Source organism: Arctopsyche grandis, chromosome 3 (assembly GCF_051622035.1).
Source record: "Arctopsyche grandis isolate Sample6627 chromosome 3, ASM5162203v2, whole genome shotgun sequence".
Taxonomy (NCBI): Eukaryota; Metazoa; Arthropoda; class Insecta; order Trichoptera; family Hydropsychidae; genus Arctopsyche; species Arctopsyche grandis.
This window is the reverse complement of record NC_135357.1, coordinates 870,664-894,747: the sequence shown is the minus strand read 5'-3', so window position 1 is coordinate 894,747 and position 24,084 is coordinate 870,664. Positions and strand designations below refer to the sequence as shown.

The 24,084-nt window shown below is 37.1% G+C and overlaps 1 protein-coding gene and 1 long non-coding RNA gene across 3 annotated transcripts in view; both read left to right on the top strand.

The window, feature by feature from the left end:
• The window catches only part of LOC143910004 (uncharacterized), an 805,996-nt gene that overhangs the window by 708,219 nt on the left and 73,693 nt on the right, over positions 1–24,084 (top strand). The window lies entirely within an intron of this gene.
• LOC143909999 (uncharacterized) lies at positions 20,489–23,954 on the top strand. The gene is made up of 3 exons (XM_077428332.1): positions 20,489–20,951; positions 21,031–21,264; positions 21,414–23,954. Exons 1-3 carry the CDS (start codon positions 20,838–20,840, stop codon positions 22,719–22,721), a joined length of 1,656 nt encoding a protein of 551 aa, XP_077284458.1. The 5' UTR covers positions 20,489–20,837; the 3' UTR covers positions 22,722–23,954.

The window sequence follows — 24,084 nt, the reverse complement described above, 5'->3', positions numbered from 1 at the left end:
TGACACAGAAAAACTCGGATTCTCGAAGAAAGCTGCATGATTGTGACATTCATATTTGTTCAAAATCTTGTAACAGTAAACATAATCTAAGTGTACACACGAGGGTTCATAGTGGGGTAAAGTCACACAGATGTGACGTTTGTTTCAAATCATTCCTTTTAAAATCTAGACTCCGTATACACATGAGAATTCATACTGGGGTAAAGCCACACAAATGTGACATTTGTTCAAAAACATTTACTACGAAACAAAGTCTAAGTGCACATTTGATTATTCATACAGGGGTAAAGCCACACAAATGTGACATTTGTTCAAAAACATTTACTAGGAAACAAAGTCTAAATGAACATATGGGCATTCATGCTGGGTTAAAGCCACACAAATGTGACATTTGTCTACAAACATTTACTGCAAAGAAAAATCTAAGTGCACATATGGGTATTCATACTGGGGTAAAACCACACAAATGTGACATTTGTTCAAAAACATTTAATATGAAACAAAGTCTAAGTGCACATATGGTTATTCATACTGGGGTAAAGCCACACAAATGTGACATTTGTTCAAAAACATTTACTATGAAACAAAGTCTAAGTGCACATTTGATTATTCATACAGGGATAAAGTCACACGAGTGTGACATTTGTTCAAAAACATTTACTACGAAACAACAAGTTAGTACAGATATGGGTGTTCATACTGGGGTAAAGCCACACAAATGTGACATTTGTTCAAAATCGTTAATTACGAAACAAAGTCTAAGTGCACATTTGATTATTCATACAGGGATAAAGCCAAACAAGTGTGACATTTGTTCAAAATCGTTTATTACGAAACAAAGTCTAAGTGCACATTTGATTATTCATACTGGGGTAAAGCCACACAAATGTGACATTTGTTCAAAAACATTTACTATGAAACTATGGAGGATGAACGAATGAGACGACTGGCATGTTAATGCACGTGTTTATTATATGACAGCTGAAGACAGAGTGAGTAGCGGCTCTCCGAACCCAGCCGGGTTGGTCCCCACTCGCAGGAAGGCAACCAAACTCGACCATGTCGTATAAGCGAGCCGCCACATCACTCCCCCCCCAGCATCAGCGATACCAAAATTACAAAGAAACAAATTTTACAAAAGAAAAAAATTATTGTTACACAAAGAGAAAAAAAATTATTACGTGGGGAGAAAAAAATTGTTGACGTGGGTCATCCGCTGTGTACATAGGTGTACCGCCCTGAATGGTCGGTAGATTCGAGGGCGGTGACGTCGCGAGCAGGACGGTGGGTGGTCCGATGGTCGCGCCGATGCGATGCTGCGGCGGCGCCGCTCTTCCGAGGCTGATGTCGGTTGGTGGGGCGGCGGGGGCGGCAGGGGCATCGATGTGGTTGATGATACTCCGAGCTGGACTGTGAGTCGTTGTGGCTCGTGGAGGTGTTGTAGCGCTACCGCCCGTCTCGGCGTGACGACGCTCGTGGGGACGGACGGGGCCTTGATGATGATGATGATGATGGTGCTGAGGTGGTGTATGTCTTGTGGTGCTGGATGACCGTTCTATGTGAAGTGGATCGCGCATGACTCCACATCCAGCTGTCAAGATCGTCGTCTCATTCGCTCCCCCATTTTTTAAAAGCACCTGTCGTCGACGTTGTGGCTGGACGTCGGTAGGTAGGTAGGTAGGTAGGTAGCCGTGTCTGCTCGTTTATTGTCACCCGCGGGCCGCGGCGTGCTGTGTTGATGGCGATGTGGGCGCGGCGGGTAGCTTCCCCGCCTGGCTCGGCGAGGCAGGGATGAGCGGAATGTTGAAATTGATCGAGGCTGCGTGGCTCGATGTCGGGGGTCACCATTATGGAGGATGAACGAATGAGACGACTGGCATGTTAATGCACGTGTTTATTATATGACAGCTGAAGACAGAGTGAGTAGCGGCTCTCCGAACCCAGCCGGGTTGGTCCCCACTCGCAGGAAGGCAACCAAACTCGACCATGTCGTATAAGCGAGCCGCCACAAAACAAAGTCTAAGTGCACATTTGATTATTCATACAGGGATGAAGTCACACGAGTGTGACATTTGTTCAAAAACATTTACTACGAAACAACAAGTTAGTACACATATGGGTGTTCATACTGGGGTAAAGCCACACAAATGTGACATTTGTTCAAAATCGTTTATTACGAAACAAAGTCTAAGTGCACATTTGATTATTCATACAGGGATAAAGCCACACAAGTGTGACATTTGTTCAAAATCGTTTATTACGAAACAAAGTCTAAGTGCACATTTGATTATTCATACAGGGATAAAGCCACACAAGTGTGACATTTGTTCAAAATCGTTTATTACGAAACAAAGTCTAAGTGCACATTTGATTATTCATACAGGGATAAAGCCACACAAGTGTGACATTTGTTCAAAAACATTTACTAGGAAACAAAGTCTTAGTAAACATATTGGTATTCATACTGGGGTTAAGTGATTAAGTCACACAAATGTGAAATTTGTTCAAAAACATTTACTAGGCAACAAACTCTCATTGAACATATGGGTATTCATTTCGGGGGTAATGCCACACAAATGTGACATTTGTTCAAAAACATTGACTATGAAACAAAGTCTTAGTGAACATATTGGTATTCATGCTGGGGTAAAGTTACAAAAATTGGTATTTATACTGGGCTAAAGTCACAAAAATAGTAAATAGTTTTACGTCAAAACAGGTAATTTTGGTCCCCTTGTATTTTATGCTTAGCGTCAAGAGGCGCCGGGCTCGATCCCATGACCAGACCTCGATTGAAAAGATTTTTTCTGAGTATATCTGTAGTGCTGCTTATCAGACCTGGATATTTGTGACTCCAGGTCGATCGTTTCTTATCAGATTTTGCCAATTTTCTCTGATTTCATTGTTGAAACGGTTCCCGGTAAAAACTATTTGAGATTTATTAATATACAATAAAATTTATGTACAATTCATAGATGTCTCGTTAGTTTTCGAGTTTTTCAGTGTCTCGTAATTCAGCGACTTATATAATAAAAAAAAATCTGCAATATTTGTCATTGGCCAGGAAGGCGCATTGTGGTTACCTGTAAAGCTTTCCTGGTATATATATAAAAAATAAATAACCTTCGTAAAATTTTTGGCATGTTTTGTGTTCAGTAGTACTGGTTCGGTCGTCCGACGTGTATATGTATGCAGGGCCGCCAAGAGGGGGGGGGGGGGAACTGGAGCCCCTTATCGGAAATTGTACCTGTTAATCCTTACCTTTTTTTATTCAATTACTTAAAAAAATAATAACCAACATATATGTATTTTTCTAATAGTTTAGAAGAAGAGCGCCTTAAGTCAGTTGTACGTGTGCCGCGCGTCTTGTTATGGTCCGTACGCACCAAACCAACGACGATTTTGGGCCAACTTTTAAAACCAGTAGCGTACAAAATATCGAAATAAAAATTAAATAAAAAAATTGAAATTAAATATCAAAACTAAGCTAACGAGCGAGATTGAGCTAAAATTAGATCATCGTTGATGTTTTGAATTACAATAATGTTTTGAATTACGACGATATATATATTTTTTTTATTTATTTATTTATAATATTAGCCACAGTGACATTACAGAGATCTCCATCGCGTCGCTGTGGCCGGTAATTCAGTAATAATAACATGATAACAGTAATAATAACTTATAATAATAACAATATTGTTCCGACTTTTGTAATGACGTGTGGCAAACAGTCTTATTAACTGATTGTCGATTGGCATTATTGACGAGTTGGCATTAGTGTCGGCCCAAGCGGAAATACGCGACGGTCGACAGAGTTCGAGCAGACGGCGTACGGACAACTTGTGTTCCGTACGCTCCGCTGAACCACCACGTGCAAATTTTACATTTCAATAAACTACATCAAACCATTATCGAAGTCTTTTCCATGATGGTCACTTCGAACCGGACACCAGTAACCTAGGCCACAACACCAAACGGACAAACCAATAGGAAAAAACGTGGTCGAGAAAAAATGGATGTCAATTAAGAAATCGGTATCGTTCCTTTGTTACTATCCATACCTTTCCAATACTAATAACATGTTTGCTTCTATTTCAGCAATATATTGATTGATGTACAGAGGTACATGACCGCGTGATTGACGCAGAAAATATATAAATAAAAACATAACCTACAAAGACGCATGGGACACAGAGGTAATCCAAAATTATCGGAACGATCACATAAACATCGTAAAGGATATTCAAGTAAGTGAATGTATTCAATCTCAGGCAATCTGTTCAAAAGGCAATCATGTGGGTAGGTCAGTTTTAAAATATGTTTTAAAGTATAACAATTAATTAACGCGATTGTATAAAATAATATCGCGCTACGAAGGAATGTTTCATCGGTCGCATCGAATTTCGTATTAAAAGTGTAAAATCAGATGTAGTGTAAAATTAGCAAAGCACGTGGAGAATTATACTTGTAGCCCCAAAGTGGATTAAATCAAGTACATACCGGTATATTCATATCGGTAGATCTTTGTTTCTTAATGTGTGTAGAAACACCCTCCCCCCCCCCCCCTTCCACGATAAATGTGGAATTATACTTGTAGCCCCAAAGTGGCTTAAACCAAGTACATACCGGTATATGCATATCGGTAGATCTTTGTTTCTTAATGTGTGTAGAAACACCCTCCCCCCCCCCCCTTCCACGATAAATGTGGAATTATACTTGTAGCCCCAAAGTGGCTTAAACCAAGTACATACCGGTATATTCATATCGGTAGATCTTTGTTTCTTAATGTGTGTAGAAACACCCTCCCCCCCCCCCCCCTTCCACGATAAATGTGGAATTACACTTGTAGCCCCAAAGTGGATTAAATCAAGTACATACCGGCATATTCATACATCGGTAGATCTCTTTGTTTCATAATGTGTGATGAAACAGTGGTGATTTAAAATAAATCACAAGACTTGTAGCCCCAAAGTGGTTTAAATCAAGCACCCACCAATTTAGGGTTGTAATTTCTTCCAAAATATGTTGGATAGATTCTGGTGATAATAGTTAAAGTAGAATATTAAGATTCACGGTTAATCATTGAATATTATTACCTTATCTCTACGAATAGTTCAATTGACAGCTATAGTAGAGAACAACTGTATTTATGAGACGAAATAGTGCAACTTTCTGAAACAAATGTCAAGTGCTGAAAACGAGGAAATAGAAGCTTCGACTTCCAAGTCGCATAAAGGTCGAAATCCAACTAGGGACGTAGAACCTATTAGAGACAGGTCAAGCTCTAGAATACATCAGACTCGAAGTCAGACTCAATCGATAGAAATATTAGCGAAGGAAAATAAAGTAGAAGTTATAATGACGTCAATAGAATTAAGGTATTCAGGCGCGGTACAAAGACTAAAAGGAAAAATAGATAAATCCTCCGAATTAGATGAAGGACAGTATCAAACCATTAAAGAAGCATACGATTATGTCCGAAAACTCCATTACGAATATTTAGATAACCTTACAGACATACCGAAAGCGGCCAAAATAGACGAAGAGTACGATGCAATTACAATAACAGTTAAAAATCTTAAAGCAGCATTAGATTGCCAATCCTTTCAAGATAGTAAACTAAAGGTAGAGCAAGCAACAATTAAATTTGCTAGAGATAAGTTACCGACGTTAACCATTCCCACATTTCAGGGAGATCCATCTGAATGGCAATCGTTTCAACAAGCTTTTAAGAATATAATAGGAAACAAAACGGAATATTCGAATGTCACGAAATTGCAATATTTGCATCAATCCTTAATCGGTCCCGCTTTGGCAGCTGTATCAGGTTTAGATATTAGCTCAGACAATTACGAAATAGCTTGGAGTATTTTAGACAAGCAATATAATTTACCAAGACTTAATCTCAAAACTAGGATTAATTCACTTTGTGACTTAAAATTAATCACAAGAGAATCACATATCGAATTGAGAAATCTATTGAATCAGGTAACAGTGTGTATTAAAAACATTGAATCGTTGGGTTACGCGAGAGAAATTTTAGATCCATGGGTAACATGTTTAGTTCTAAGGAAATTACCTTTTAATATAGTAAGAGACTGGGAAATATCGCTGGTTAGCAGAGAAATGCCACCATATGAAAGTTTAGAGACATTCTTGCAGAATAGATGTAATGTATTACAATCTACTGCATCTGTAACTACGGTGAAGGAATTCCCTCATAGTCGTCAAAGAATCATGAGAACTCATGTCGCGAACAAAAACCCATCAAGTAAGGTAAACGCATGCGCATTCTGTCGAAATAATCATTTCATAGGCAAATGTGATAAATTCAAAGCAAAATCCAGTATGGAAAGAAATGAATTCGTTAAATCTAATAACATGTGTTTTAAATGTTTAAATTCATCGCATAAGATAACAAATTGCAAGTCTAACTATAATTGCTTAAGGTGCAAACAAAACCATCACACTTTGTTGCATCAGGACGATACATTTAGTTCCAATAATACGGGAAGGAAGTCAATTAATGCTCATTCTACTCATTTCTCTCAAAGGGAGATAATTTTACCGACGGTACAAGTAGACATTATAACGTCCAATGGAACGGTCGTTAAGGGTCGCACATTATTAGATTCCGGCTCACAAGTCAACTATGTTACCACATCTTTCGCTAAGAAGAATAACTTCAAATTAGAGAAAATCTCTCAAAAAATTGTAGGTATCGCTAATCAAGAAAGTAGCATTCGTCACATCACCAAGGTGACCATAAGGTCTTCAACCACTAATTACTCAACCAAAGTGTTGTGTTTGGTATTACCAGAAATTACTGGCGAAATTCCAACTGTGAAACTGGATCAACAGTTAATTTCAATACCAGCGGGAATCAAGTTATCAGATCCCCTTTGGAATAAACCGACGCCAATCGATTTATTGCTCGGCGCCGAGATTTGCGTTCATGCTATGAAAGCAGGAACCATCCAGTTAGGAAAAGGTATGCCTATCTTAAAGGATACCGAATTCGGATGGACAATAGTTGGTCCATATCCCGAAGTAAATAATGCTCCAGGGAAGAGCCACATAGGCTTAAGTCAATTAGACAGTCACATTCAAAACTTTTGGATGATCGACCAGGTTCCTATGGTAAAACATCAATCTCTTGAGGAGAAAAGATGTGAGGAACATTTCCAAGCACACACATCACGAGATAAAAACGGTAGATTTTGTGTAGCTTTACCATATAAAAATTCCCCGGTAGTATTAGGAAGTTCATTGCACATTGCGGAGAAAAGACACAAAACTTTGGAAAGACGTTTTTTAGCCAATAATAATTTAAAAATGGAATACAATAAAGTTTTAGAAGAGTGCATAAATTTAGGACATATGTCAGAGTGTGAACCTCCGGAGGCACATGAGGTTCATTGTTATTTACCTCATCACGTCGTGGTTAAGGAGTCTAGCCTTACCACTAAATATCGTGTAGTTTTTGATGCGTCCGCAAAGACAACGTCTAATATCTCACTAAATAATATTTTGATGGTGGGACCTAATGTCCAATCAGATTTGTTAAGTTTACTACTCAACTTTCGACTCCATAAATACGTGATTACTGCGGATATTAAGCAGATGTACCGACAGATTCAAATAGCAGAGAAAAATAAAAATGTACAACGAATCATTTGGCGAACAGATCCCCAGAGTAAATTCAAGCATTACAAGCTTAATACAGTAACATTCGGAACTGCTTCAGCCCCATTTTTAGCTACTAGATGTCTAAATCAGTTAGCAGAGGAGAATAGAAACAAATATCCCATCGCTAGTAAAGTGATCGAACGTGATTTTTATGTTGATGATTTGCTCACGGGAACTAATACTATTGAAGCTGGTAAATTATTAAAGGTTCAACTGGAAACCATATTATTATCAGCCGGTATGCCCTTAAGCAAATGGACATCGAACAACTCCGATATAATCACGGATGTTAAAGCTGACGATTGTTCAGATTTTAACTTCTCTAACGAATCACACAAAACTTTAGGTTTATTTTGGAAACCGCGGGAAGACGTTTTTGTATTTAAGGTTCAAACCGAAGTCGAGACTGAAAATATAACAAAAAGAAACTTTTTATCAGTAATTAGTCAGATCTTCGACCCATTAGGACTATTATCTCCATTGTTAATTAATTATAAGATATTAATGCAATCTGTCTGGCAACAAACCATTGGTTGGGATGAATTCATTCCTCAGACAATCTTCAAAAAATGGAAAGATTGTCAATTATCCAATACAGTCATGAAACTTTATAAAATTCCTAGATTGATAATACTAAATAATGTCATTAATATACAGGCACACGGATTTTGTGACGCATCCGAGAAAGCTTATGGTGCTTGTATTTATGTAAAATGTACTGATCAATTGGGAAATTCCAAATGTCATCTTGTGTGTTCTCGTTCGAGAGTCGCTCCGCTCAGTTTTGTAACTATTCCGCGTTTAGAGCTGTGCTCCGCTATGTTATTATCAAAGTTAATGAAGTCAACAATAGACCAATTAACAATTCATATTAATGAAAAATATTATTGGACGGATTCAACCGTCGCATTGCATTGGATTAGAGGAGAGTCATGTAAATGGACCACCTTCGTTGCCAATCGAGTGGCCGAAATCCAATCAATATCTCAACCCATTGAGTGGTACCATGTCTCCTCTACAGACAATCCAGCAGATTTAATTTCTCGAGGGACTCAACCATCAGAATTAAATCATAATTCGTTATGGTGGGACGGCCCTAGTTGGTTGAAATTAGACGAATCACGATGGCCTCGAAGACCTCCTGAGATCACAATAGATCTTCCAGAGAGAAGGGTAGTCACTAACGCTACCCTTGTGAGGGAAAATAATTGGATAGATAAACATTCTCATCTTCCAAGACTCCTTCGAGTTTTATCATATGTTCGTCGGCCACTAAGGAATAAACAATTAAACGTTAAAGAAAATAACGAACCGTCCGCTTTAGAATTAAAAGATGCTTTAAATAATTTGATAAGGTTATCGCAAATGGAATCATTTCCATTGGAATATCGTTTGCTGAGCAAGGGACATCCAATTCCCAGTAGCAGTAAATTAGCTAAATTGTCCCCTCTATTCCACGAGAATTTAATTTGTGTTGGAAGTAGACTTCCTCTGGGAACAACTCTATCAACGTCACCCATTATCTTGTCAAATAAGCATAAACTTACACACATGATTGTCCGAGATGCGCACTTGAAATATATTCACTTGGGTACTCAAGCCTTACTGTCGTTATTGCGGCAGACCTATTGGCCATTGGCCGGACATAATACTGTCAAAGGAGTGGTGCGTTCATGTGTCATTTGTTTCAGAAATAAACCACTGTCACACAATAGATTAATGGGATTACTCCCGCTTGAACGTACCACTGCGAATTTTCCTTTCAGTCATGTGGGGATAGATTTCGCAGGACCTTTTCCTGTGAAGAGTGGTTGCAATAAGAATTCTAAGATAATTAAGGGTTACGTTTGTGTCTTTGTGTGTTTTTCCAGTAAGGCAGTTCACTTGGAACTTGTCGGAGACTTAACGAGTTCAAATTTCTTAAATTGTTTAAGAAGATTCGTAGCCAGACGTGGCAGGCCCAATACGATATATTCCGACAATGCTACTAATTTTGTCGGTGCAAGTCGTGAACTCGTTAATTTAGTAAAATTAATTTACGAACGTCCTCATGAGGAGAAGCTACTACGGTATGTAGCCTCCGAAGGGATTCGTTGGAAGTTTAACCCGCCAAGGGCGCCTCACATGGGAGGGCTGTGGGAAGCAGCGGTTAAATCCATGAAGATTCATTTAAACAAGGTGTTAAAGGCCACCACCTTAAATTTCGAATCATTTTGTACGGTATTGACTCAAATAGAAGCTTGCATGAATTCCCGTCCTCTTAGTCCCTTGTCTTCGGATCCACTAGACCTTTTACCCCTCACACCTGGACATTTCTTAATTGGCAGATCCTTACTCGCTCTTCCAATGGAGGTTAAATATAACACTAATGTCCATGCCAATCTGCTTCAGATACAATTGACCACAGCAGCATTTTGGAAACGTTGGTCGGCGGAATATTTACATTCTTTGCAGTTACGACACAAATGGAAGAAGGACTCGAGCAACAATCTGAGTGTGGGTCAAATGGTCCTGTTAAAGGAGGAACACATGCTGCCAACCCGATGGGTCTTGGGTCGAGTCACTAAATTGTATCCCGGACCAGATGGCAGAGTTCGAGTCGTCGACGTCTTTACTGCCAGCGGAGAGTTTCGTCGGTCCAGTCATCTAGTGGCGCCATTGCCGATTCTACCACAAGGACCACTTGACAGGAAGGAAGATCAGCAAGAGGGAGGAGAAACAGCAGCTTCAATTCCGTCAACTTCGGTAGCTTAGTTTAACCCGAAGACATTACCCCCAACTCATATTACTTATTAGATGTAATCATGAGTTTAAATCATTCAATGTTAATAGTAGTACTCCGTAATTCACTTTAATTGTGTCGTGTGTATAATTTAAGCTATTTTCATTTTAACATTCGGCAGTATATATCTCCGAATTTAATCTAATCATTTTGTCTTTATAATATAAGACTTGTCTCATGTCATCACTCGGAAGGATTATATCCGAGTTTAAAATAAACTGTTCAAATTTGACAGTTAAAATTAGATTCATGATTTGTTAATGTTAGTCTCCAAGCCACACTTAATGGAGCATCTTAAATTATTTCATGTCTACTTAATTATAACCTGCCGGGAGTCATCCGCAGGTCTTATGTTTCTTGTTATGAAAACATAAGTTAACTCTTACTGTTTATAGTATTTATGTGAATCATAGAATAAGTAAATATTATAATACTGAACATTTCGATGTTTAACGTAGAGACATCTATAATCATAGTTCGCCTTCATTTCCTGCTTGTAGGAATGAATGAATGACTTTCCAATTTACTTTTAATTTAGCAATGTTTGTGCTACTTGTTGATGAAATCAAGTTAACTTAGGAGCATTACACTCACTAATCAAGTTTAGTTGATCGGTAATAGCTGATCTGTCTTGACAACTGTAACAGTGTCAACATTGTATTGTCTAAGTTAACATCAAGATGAGGAATGCTTAAGTTTTAAACCATATACAGTCCACTCTCTCTTCTTTAAAGTAAACTTATCTTGTAATGCTTATTCACAGCTTCAAAGGAGATTTCAAAAATTTTAATGTAAATAGAAACAACATTCACCAGAGGTATACCTATAAGTTGAAATATTACTGAACCAATAAATTGATTTTATCCTCACACTGGATGAGGCAAAGGTTTCATTATTCACCCTCTATTTAATTATTTTAAGAGCTATGATTTATTGTAAACGACTCGTCAGTAATGCTGTAACTCTGTAGAATAACTGTATTGTTCAACAGTTTTCCTATGTGGGACTATGTTCCGACTTTTGTAATGACGTGTGGCAAACAGTCTTATTAACTGATTGTCGATTGGCATTATTGACGAGTTGGCATTAGTGTCGGCCCAAGCGGAAATACGCGACGGTCGACAGAGTTCGAGCAGACGGCGTACGGACAACTTGTGTTCCGTACGCTCCGCTGAACCACCACGTGCAAATTTTACATTTCAATAAACTACATCAAACCATTATCGAAGTCTTTTCCAAATATTAACACAACATCATTAAAATCATAAAATCATATATAAAAAAAAAAAAACATAGATAAAGTAATAACAATCATTAATATTTATAATAGGCAAAATCAACCACTCAACCAGATTAGTATATTTTATATTGAAGAGGTCAATTTCACCAGAAATCCTGTTAAGCAGATATATCGCTCTAGATATAGGAGCCGTTGACAACATATTTGTGCGAGCCACAGGAGGAACAAACAAATCACGATTTCTCAAGTCCCTGAATTTACAAGGTGCATTAAACCTAAATTCCTTTAGAACATGAGGATTGTGTATTATCCCATTCAACAGCTTAAAAAAGTGTCTTCCCAGTAACATATTCCGACGAGACTCCAATGAGTTGAAACCTAACGCCCCTAATAGGAATGCACTAGGATATAGCCAAGGATAATAACCATACTGTTTCAAATAAAGATATCTCAGAAACCGTTTTTGGATTCTCTCAATCTTCAATGAATGAGTTATATGGGTAGGATTCCATATAATAGAAGAAAATTCTAGAATACTACGTACTAAAGATTCATAAAGAATTTTAAGCACCAACGTACTCTGGAAAGGTTTGCTAACTCTTAGTAAGAATCCCAGCATTTTTGTTGCACGCAAACAAATATTGTCTATGTGTCGTTTAAATTGAAAATTATTCGAGAACAAGACCCCCAAATCACAATATTCATCTACAAACTTTAATTCAACACCACTTAGGCGATATGGATAAATCAAGCGATTTGAAGATCTTGTCACATTGAGAACACAGCATTTTTGAATGCTAAAAAATAATTTATTATCGACAGACCAACTTGACAGCGCATCTAAGTCCAATTGGAGAAGGGCTGCGTCACTATGAGACTTAACTGTCATAAAAAGCTTAAGGTCATCGGCGAATAAAAGATAGTCTGAATACTTAATTATTTTTGAGATGTCATTAATGTAAATTAAAAAGAATCATGCACAGAGTCGTCAAGCCAGGTTTCCGTTAGTACCAGGATATCAGCACATTGAAAAGCCGAGTTAGAACCTAATTCATCCAGTTTAGATTTAAGGCCTCGTACATTTAGAAAATGCTTATATTATGCATTACAACCAGAGAAATATTATAATTACGAGCGAAAAAAACCTTGTTATTGTTTCTTATAAGTCGTCACGATACACCAATGTGTTTCGCCGTCGATGAAATATTTAACAAAAAAAATGTCGGTGATTTGTCAAAGGGTTTTTTTTCTTTCATCGAAATAAAATTAATAATCACACATTATCCGATAAATTTTACCTCTGAGATGGATTTAATTATTTGATTTATTTCGACGAGAGAAACAATTGAAGACATTATCCGATAAAATTTACCTCTGAAATGATTTAATTAATTGATTTATTTCGACGAGAGAAACAATTGAAGACAAAAAAATTTCCTTTGATAAACCGACAACATGTCGGGTTGAAACCATCACTCGGTCACCCATACTAACACATGATATATTCTCAGTAACTGCGCATTACGGGGAAGTAAAAATAATAATTCTTTGATTTTTTTTTTCGATCTTAGTGCGTATCTACGTAAGTCAAAACATCTTCGACAAACAAAAGTCGAGGATTACCTGTATGTGATTGTTGATGATCTAATTTTAGGTCAATCTCGAAAATTTATTTAAATTGGGCATGTTCTGTTTTAACTTTCAATATTTTATTTTAATTTTAATATATTGATTATAATTTTATTTTGATATTTGAATTTAATTTTAATATAATAATAATATTTTTAATTTTGATATTTAATTTAATTTTTATTTCGATATTTTGTACGCTACTGGTTTTATCCCGCTGGTTAAATCGTTGGACCAAAATCGTCGTTGGTTTGGTCCGTACGCAGCATTACATCATTATTTTCTCCTCTGTGTTATTAGCAATCCTGAATTTGATTTCATTACCATTATGTCATCATCAGATAGCGCATACAGATTGAGGCGACCTCAAAGTGAATCGACGTGGTTCGGTCGTCCGACGTGTATATGTATGCAGGGCCGCCAAGAGGGGGGGGGGGAGACTGGAGCCCCGTATCGGAAATTGTACCTGTTAACCTTACCTTTTTTTATTCAATTATTTAAAAAAAATAATAACCAACATATGTATTTTTCTAATAGTTTAGAAGAAGAGCGCCTTAAGTCAGTTGTACGTGTGCCGCGCGTCTTGTTACATCATTATTTTCTCCTCTGTGCTATTAGCAATCCTGAATTTGATTTCATTACCATTATGTCATCATCAGATAGCGCATACAGATTGAGGAGACCTCAAAGTGAATCGACCTCAAGACGAATCCTCCCACACACGCCGCCGTCCGCGTCAACATGGGTCACCTCAAGGTAGACCTCCGGAATTCCGGAGCGTCTGTAGCCCCCTTTAGAAGAATCAATTACAAGAAAAACCAAAAATACCGCCGGTGAATCTGTCTCTTGGCTTAAAATTCAATGGATGCGATTTTTAAAAAATGCACCATATAAGATGCTGTGGCGGCTCTACGACATGGTCGAGTTTCGGTTACCATCCTGCGAGTTGGGACCAACTCGGCCGTGTACGGAGTGTCGCCGTCCACACACACGATATTTACATACGATATTTCCGGTAATTGGACTATTCGTCACATTGGGGTGGTCACAAAGACAATTTTTGCCATGAAAATCGCGAATACACAATATTTGGCACTCAAGTTCTCGTTACTATGATAATTATCGTTAGTATGATGGACTTTTCGGCTGCCAGATGTTCCGTTATAGAGATTTTAGTGACTTTGTGACGAGTAATTTGTGACCAGTAATCACCGAACCGATATTTCCATATCCAGTTCCCATATTGCAACCTATGGTTAGCAATTTAGGAACTGGATATGGAGAATATTGCAAATATCGTTAGTAGATATCGTGTGTGTAGACGGCGCCAGTGCTATCATCACTTCGTCTTCGGCCGTCATAATAAATCAGCGTGCATTAACAAGCCTGTCGTCTCATTCGTTCCACCCCCATAAAGGTCTGTTCATACCTAGTTGGACTAAATCGAACTAAAATAAAACGATCCTCTTTCAACCTACATAACATGTGTTTCGTTAGGCCGGGATACGGTCAACATACCTTCCCTGCCTTACACTATATAAAACTTCATTGGATGATGACTAAAGCCCGGACCCAGAAGGTGCCGCGTATTGTTCAAATTGTACGGACGCCAGGGGTTCTCAATCGAGACGCCACCGGCGTCGGTTTTGTGAGATAGCTCGTGGTAAGCATGGGCGGGGCTGGTTTCCTCACGGTGTCTTCCTTCGTCGTCGGTGGTCTGGTCTCTGCTTCTGGCTGCTCTGCTCTCGTACCGTGTGCGTAATTGTGAGTGTGATACGGGAGAGTGGCGGGAAATTATATGTAATCAAAAACAGGTCGTAAAGCTGTATATGATGAATATATTTGCAAGTTGAATTTACATAGAGAAAACGAACAAGAGTAAACTGCCACTTCCGGTTGAGGGATGATTACCAAATTTTATATATAACTTTTTATTACGCTTAAACTTCTAGATATTAAATTTCAGTTCAGTAAACTAAAAGGTTTCTGAGAAAAACATAAAAAACCTCGATTCTCTAGACTAAAAGTATTACTTCCGGTTCAAATAAAAATATTTAAAAAATATAAGGTTATAAAAATTATTATTTCTATCACATTTAAAAAGATTTCAGTCCGATTCGATTGGGAGATAATTGAATTCAAAAACTTAAAAAAAAGAAGCCACTTACATATGTATAAATGGAGGTACCATTTCCGGTCAATTTAAAAATTTGAAAAAATTTTACGTCGTGTCGATAAGAATTTCAGTAACCGATACTAAGTTTCAGTTCGATAGGATTAACGGTGTTCAAAAAATCCTCAAAATAGACAGACACACACACATTTTTTCTAGATCATGAAAACGTGATCAGTAATGGATTCTGAGTGTGAATTAGTCAAAATCTCGAGTTCGAATTTTCACATGATCACGAAACTTCATCTATTGTTACTACGCACATAGATAAAGTAAAAATAGAGAGTAGAACAGTAAAGTATATACAATAACACAGTAAAGTATATACACAATCACAGTAAAGTATATACACAATCACAGTAAAGTATATCATTTCTCTGCTTACGAGCGAAAAACAATTATACGGTATGAGTTGATTTGAGATTGTATTTGTATATTCATGAATTCGCTCCCATTCGATAAAAAAAGAGGTTAGTAAAATCCATCGTCTTGTCGGGAAATAATATTATTAAATACATTTATCGGATAAATTTATCTCAGACGAATGAAAAAAAAACCCTTTGACAAATCACCGACATTTTTTTTGTTAAATATTTCATCGACGGCAATACAGTAGTTATCGTGATGACTTATAAGAAACAACAACAAGGTTTTTTTCGCTCGTAATTATAATATTTCTCTGGTTGTAATGCGCATCGTCGTTATTCAAAACATTATTGTAATTCAAAACATCAACGATGATCTAATTTTAGCTCAATCTCGCTCGTTAGCTTAATTTTGATATTTAATTTCAATTTTTTTATTTAATTTTTATTTCGATATTTTGTACGCTACTGGTTTTAAAAGTTGGCCCAAAACCGTCGTTGGTTTGGTGCGTACGGACCATTAGGGTGGCCAGCACAAAAACATCGGCCAAATCGTGGGTCGTAAGGCCACGAAAGCCGACTGAAAGATAGCTGCAGGGGCTGTATGTATATGTATGGATGACCAGTGGCTGTGTATGTGTCGTCGTCTCGATCAGCTTACTCTGGAACGGTGCGGGGTGAGGGAATTAGAAAAAAGTGTAACGGTTATGACCTCGTTTTTATTGAGTTGAACGGCCGAGCCGGGAGTTGTTCGGCGCCTCTGCCCCTTTATGGCGGGGGCTGTGGATTGAGTAGGCTGTGGCTGTGGCTGTGGCTGGTCAGGAAGGGTAGACCAGCCACGCCAACACCTTCTCGGTCGGAGTCTCACGAGCGTCTGAGAGCTCGCCGTGTTCGAGTATAGTCGGTAGACATAGTCGGTGAGGCACGACTATGGAAGAAGCCATACTCCTTCTATTATGGAGGGCTTCTATGATGCCAATGAGCGCTCGCCGTGATCAGACTCAGACTCGCGGATCACGGGGCCAGAGTTCGGGGCTTAGTTCGAGGCCGGCTTTTACGAGAGTCGCTACATCTGGCGGTCCGCGCCGGGATCACCGGGCGCCGGACCCACGGGAGAATCTAGAGCGACTGACATATGGTCGTTGCAAAGAGGGAAAACAAAGGCCGAAGCCGTAAGAGAACAACCAACGGCCATGAGGGCTTTTAGCTCGAACACCGACCATCAGACAAGTAGTCTATAGGGGGGTTGAAGGTTTTGGACCGTTTCCCGGCCTATGGAAATTCAGTTGAATTTTGAAGAGGACCTTATGGAGGATGAACGAATGAGACGACTGGCATGTTAATGCACGTGTTTATTATATGACAGCTAAAGGCAGAGTGAGTAGCGGCTCTCCGAACCCAGCCGAGTTGGTCCCCACTCACAGGAAGGCAACCAAACTCGACCATGTCGTATAAGCGAGCCGCCACAATACTATTGAATTTCATTCGGAATTATTAAATATGTCAATTTTTTTTTTGCAATACATGGCCAAAATGCCAATGTAGAAAGAATATTTTCTTTGATCAGCGGACAGTGGACCAAAGAAATAAATAGGTTGAATATTTCCACTGTCCAGGTTATTTTGACTGCTGTATATAATTATAAAAATATTTCATGTACAGAATTTTATACAGAAATAAAAAGCTTTTGCACCAAATTAGCAGTGTAGATAAATATAACAACAGAGATGATGAAATTGAGAATGAGAATGAAGAAGATTGAATTCAACAATTAATTCTTAAGCGCACTTTTCGTGTTCCTATTATTATTATTAACTATTATTATTTACATTTATGTATGTGCCGGTTATTATTAAATTGGAATAAGTCATATTTCATTTGTAATTGGATTTTGTTTAAATTTGTCTTAAAAAATATTTTGATAATACTACATGAAAATTCATATATCTTTACATTTGAACTTCTGTTTTAGGGTTTTATGTAAAAACTTTCGGTGCGGCGCTTTTTTTGTCTCATTGTATTTTTAAGGAGGGGCCCCAGTTTTTTATTAAATGTTCTCTTTTTTTGACCATCACAGTTGACAACCCTTCCCTCAATGGCCGCGTTAACACTAGAGGTATCTGCCACGGTATTTGATAGATCTATCAAATACCGCGTGTTCGAACGCTATATCTTGTTTTCCAAGGCCGTAATCTAAAATCTTAGGCGAGCCACGCGCCCCTCCATAATTCCGGCAGTACCCATCGGATTGCCTTGGGAGGATGTCTTCGATATTTCAGAGAGCGTGTCGCGAACATATTTACGACATTTGCTCGGCTTATTACTTTATTAAATTATCTTTCTATTTATTACTTAATGGTGTTTTTACCCGGCTTCGCTCGATATTTGTAATTTAAACCGCTTAAACATGGCCAATCTAATAGTAAACATTTTATTAAATGTATTTGAATAGTTTTATTTTGTTTAAATTTATTTATATATTAATTTGTTCGCTGACGTCGTGGATTTACGAACCAACAATACAAATTATTTAAATAAGTAAAAAAAAACGATTACTTAGATGTTCTACATATTACGAAGCTGCAAGAAAATCAAGCCGAACGCGACGAAAGAAGATATAAAAAATAAAATAAACAGCTTACGCAGCAATTACAGATCGATTAAAATTATTACAAAGTTGTATTAATTTATTTGAACTCTTAAAACAAATACTTTGTACGTAAAAATAATTTAGGTTTTTGTTGGTGTCAATTGAAGTTTGTATACGTTTGTGTCCATAACCTCATTTTTGTTAAGCTGAACTTTGTTAATTTTAAGTTTAATTTGTTTTTATTGAACTGGTTAGCGAATTTATTAGGCTCAAAACTAAGTTTCAACAATTGCGTGGGCCCTTTTGCCGGGCCCACGCAATTTGCCAACGTCAATATTATGTATATACCAATACCAATGTAACAACTACCTACTGAAATAAAAATGGTAATAAACAAATTTCCGTGAATAATATAAACTGAATTGCATAAAACAATTTTGATAGGACGATTCATCATCAACCAGCGATTTAAATTTACTTCATACTTTCAAAATAACATTTGATTATACTTCGACGATATGGTAAGATTTAAATACACAATTTTAAACAGTTTCCGAATATAAAATCTATTCCTAATCTAGACACATCCATGTAAATAGAAATATAGGATAGGGGCCCCCTCCCCAAAATCCCGATTTTCGAGTAACATTAATTGAAAATATTATGCATTTTTTTCAGGGACGTAATTTGGGGGAGACATAGGGGGGTTAGGGGGAAAGGTCCCCTTTACTTTATTTTGTCTCAAAAACAAATGTGTAACGTTTATTTTTCCGAAAGTTCGTATATTTTTTGTTTTCAAGAAAAGTTTTAAATTAATATTTTCCTGAATCGGTTCAATCACAAATGGTTTTATTCCTCGTATTTTTATTATATTGCAGACGTCCATTCTCTCACAAAACAACGAATGAGATGGATTTAAACTTCATGTGTAAAAAATTCGGTCCAAAAAAAGTTTTAGTTATTTAATAAAATTGCTTTCTGACCAAAACCTTATCAAATTTAGTACATAAAGAATACAAATATAAATTTTCAGCTTGATACGTTCAGAGGTGTGGTAAAAAGTTTTTTTGATTTTTTTAAGAGGAAAAAATCCCACTTCTGGTTAATTAAATTTGATGATTTATTATATTTTCATCACATTGATACAAGGAATTATACATAAAATCGTGAAGAGCAGACATATTTAAAGGGTCGATTAAAATAGCGGAAGAAAAATCCGGTAAACTGTCACTTTCGGTTAACGGGTGTTCACGAAATTTTACACACAGAGTCACACACATTTTTCTATATTATGTAAACGTGATCAGTGATCGATTCTGAGTTCGAATTTTCGCATGATCACAAAACTTTATCTGTTGTTATCACGTACATATGTAGATAGATAAAGTGAAAAGACAGTCAGCAGAAATTAAGTTAATTGATAGTTTTTTAGTGACTCAGTTTGATGGTCGATTTTTGTTGACCATATGAAGATTTATGGAAAAAATTTTCGTCTGCGGCGTTTTTTTCATTTTTTACATAATATTTTTTTATGATTAGTTTTTCAAAAATAAGCTTTTTTTTCATATTTTATAACTCAATAAGGTGTATGCAAAGAATATTTTCCATTTTTATTCCGATATAAAAAAGATTTTTTGAAAAAAAAATCAATTTGACCAATCTTTGCCTGCCCCGCAAGAAAAAGCTAAAATGAGGTCCCTGATTGTTTTCTACCGAAAGTAAAAGCCGCTTTTATGCCGCATTCTTTTATGACACATTCTATATACCTGGGACAAGAGTTAAAACGAAATATACAATCGATTTTGCTTTTGCCATTTTTCTTGTACCTAAATTTGTATATTCCCATTTTTAAAAATTCTATTTATTTTTTACCCTCGATTTTTAGCGTGATGGAAATAAGAAAATTTTGTTATATGGGAGGGGGTGGGGGAGAATTTTTTAACCCTGGGTGGGCCCCCTTTGACTCCTGGCATGCACTGATTTCAGGCCCAGTCCGCCACTGGTGGTGGAAACTTCTAGTGTTAACGCTGCCAAGGGCATTGACTCAATGAGAATCTAAAAATGTGTCGATCTGAAAATCTGATTGATATATTTTTTTTTAATTTTCCGTTTCCCAAAGTTACTAGGGAATAAACCGGGCTCTTTTTAGTCGCGACCGGGTTCTTTTAGTTGGGACCAGTTTAAGTTTGCAGCACTATACACTCACACATATAACCATATTATTGTGACGTTTGACTATCTTATTGTACTGGGTCATTGATGGTTGGGTCAATTACAGAAGCAAAAGGAAAAGCAGAAGTCAGAAGCAAAGGTTGGAAGCGTCTATCCACTCTCCAGGAGTTTGTGCTTCTCCCTCCCAAGTAGCGATGGAGTGCAGACTTTGTCTCTGCTCTGCTCCAGCAGAGTCCTTCGTCTCCATCCATGACGACCCTCATCCAGCGCGTTTGGTGCAACGCATTTGGACCTGCTGTCAGCTGCGGGTCAGTCACGTTACATTTGAACCACTGCTATTGATAATTCACTACTGCTCGTAATCGCCAATACCCCTCCTATTTGCAGGTCAGGAAAGGAGACCATCTGCCAGATTTGATATGCCTTTCTTGTGTCAACAATCTGGAATTATTCGAAAGCTTTCGAAACGCTTGTTTTCAGAATGACACAAAGTCGAGGGTGGAATTAGACGAGTATTTGAAAATCAAGCCGGAGGAAGTTTTGCTGGAAGATTTAATATGGGAAGATGAGTTGGGTGCTGAATGTCCATCCAACAATTGTAGTTCTCCAGACGCCGGCGAGGTAAGTAAATAGGATTCAAGTTCTTTAGATGTACTCTTAGCGAAACATGCTGTTGATCGAAAACATAAATTCACATGTAAAATAACATCTAATCACACAATAAAAAAGTTACACGTGTTAAATTGAATAACATTCGGTTTGATTTTTAGATCCCCGGAAGAAAAATTAATTCGAGGGATCATATGGCAGCAATAAATGATACCAATAGAGAAATTCTAGCGGAAGAATTACCATCTCCAAAAGCATTAAATAAGATATGCTCTACACACTCTGAATTGGACGGTGAAATAGATATCCAAGACAAATTGTTAACTAATCAAAAAAATCTTGTGACACAGAAAAACTCGAATTCTCGAAGAAAGCTGCATGATTGTTCAAAATCTTGTAACAGTAAACATAATCTAAGTGTACACACGAGGGTTCATAGTGGGGTAAAGTCACACAGATGTGATGTTTGTTCCAAATCATTCCTTTTCAAATCTAGACTCCGTTTACACATGGGTATTCATACTAGGGTAAAGTCACACAAATGTGACATTTGTTCAAACACATTTACTACGAAACAAAATCTTAAAACACATATGGGTATTCATACTGGGGTAAAGCCACACAAATGTGACATTTGTTCAAAAACATTTATTAGGAAAGACAATCTTAGTGTGCATATGGTTACTCACACTCGGATAAAGCCACACAAATGTGATATTTGTTTACAAACATTTACTGTAAAACAAAGTCTAAGTGCACATATGGCTATTCATACTGGGGTAAAGCCACACAAATGTGAAATTTGTTCAAAAACATTTATTCAGAAAAATAATCTTAGTACACATATGGTTATTCATACTACGGTGAAGCCATACAAATGTGGCATTTGTTCAAAAACATTTACTACGAAACAAAGTCTTAATGAACATATGTATATTCATACTGGGGTGCGGCCACACAAGTGTGACATTTGTTCAAAAACATTTACTAGGAAAGACAATCTTAATGGGCATATGCTTATTCACGCTGGGATAAAGTCACACAAATGTGACATTTGTTTACAAACATTTACTGCAAAACAAAATCTAAGTGCACATATGGCTATTCATTCTGGGGTAAAGCCACACAAATGTGACATTTGTACACAATCATTTATTCAGAAATATAGTCTTCGTACACATATGCGTATTCATACTGCGGTAAAGCCACACAAATGTGGCATTTGTCCAAAAACATTTACTAAGAAACAAAGTCTTAGTGAACATATGGGTATTCATACTAGGGTGCGGCCACACAAGTGTCACATTTGTTCAAAAACTTTTACTACGAAACCAAGTCTTAGTACACATATGGGTATTCATACTGGGGTTAAGTCATACGAATGTGAAATTTGTTCAAAAACATTTACTAGGAAACAAGCTCTCATTGAACATATGGGTATTCATACTGGGGTAAAGTTACAAAAATAGAAAATAATTTTACGTCAAAACAGGTCATTTTGGTCCCATTGTTTTTCATAACATTCGTAAAATTTTTGGCATGTTTTGTGTTCAGATTAAAGGTATGTAGACGGGGAAGCACTTAAGACCTTTTATTTCCAAAATAATAAGGGAAAAATTAAAAAATTACTATTTTTGTAAAAGAACGTTACCTTAATACAAATATCTCTTCTAAGCGAAAGTTAACTTCTCATTTACCTTACCTCTGCCAAATTTACTTTATCTCCATGAACATTATTTACTAGCGCCCAAAAGTTCTTTCCAAATGCTACATATCCATTTGTAAATGCGGCAGTAGTACTGGTTCGTTCGTCCTACGTGTTTATGTTCATATGCTGGGCCGCCAATAGAGGGGGGGGAACCGGGGTCCCGTGGTCGAAATCGTTCCTGTTAATCCTTACCTTTCGTATTCAATTATTTTAAAAAATAATTACCAACATACATATATGTAGGGTTGAAATTGATCGAAAGGCTGGTGTATGGGCTATAGCTGAGAAAGAGTATATTACGACTGATTGTGAGAAAGGGATGAAAAGTGGCAGAGATGTAACGGTTAGTCGCAGTTGGACCTGTGCTCCGCGCGGTTGTTTACTAATCCTCCGCACGTATCATCTTAATAAACAACATGACTGAAAACGCACGTGTTTGGTCTCCACCTCAACCGCCACATCCTAACCGTGGTCCTGAACAGCGTCATCTGCCAGAATCCTTTACCACATATATGTATTTTTCTAATAGTTCTGATAGATTTTTACAAGATATGTATATTTTGAAGTTTGTTATGGGGCCTGGAATTATTTTTCCCATGGCTCGGAATTACTCTCGGCGGCCCTGTATGTTTAAACGTGTCGAAGAAAAACAATACCCATTTTTTGATGATATGCTAAAATAGTCGATTTCACAAAACTTTTATTTTGTATTTATAACAATTCCAATCATAATTTACAATAAATAAATCATACATAGTTGTATTATACTATAATTATCTTATTTCTTTAAATATTGTATGTAGGCTTGTACATCAACGACATACAACCCGCAATCTGAAGTAACACCAGTTGCGGTCCAAAATGATTTACATTATCAAGAAGTGTTTCATTGAATGTGAAAAATATCTAAATATGAATATGTATTTATGTCAAAACCCAATAACATATGTATGTTCACTAGATATCCTACATTAAAATCTATATTTTCAAATTTAATGTTGTATTATTGTTTCTTTATTATTTTATTTTTTTCATATTATTTTTAGATTAATCTTGTTTACTTGTTTCCGGCCATAGTGGTGTTTTAGATCAACCTGTTAAGTTATCATGGACTAAATTTAATT

Excerpts from the sequence above, each read along its gene's own strand:
- LOC143909999 (XM_077428332.1), top strand. The coding sequence starts at position 20,838 with ATGGAGTGCAGACTTTGTCTCTGCTCTGCTCCAGCAGAGTCCTTCGTC. Across the intron at positions 20,952-21,030 it reads GGACCTGCTGTCAGCTGCGG|GTCAGGAAAGGAGACCATCT; the intron begins GTCAGTCACGTT and ends TCCTATTTGCAG. Across the intron at positions 21,265-21,413 it reads GTTCTCCAGACGCCGGCGAG|ATCCCCGGAAGAAAAATTAA; the intron begins GTAAGTAAATAG and ends TTTGATTTTTAG.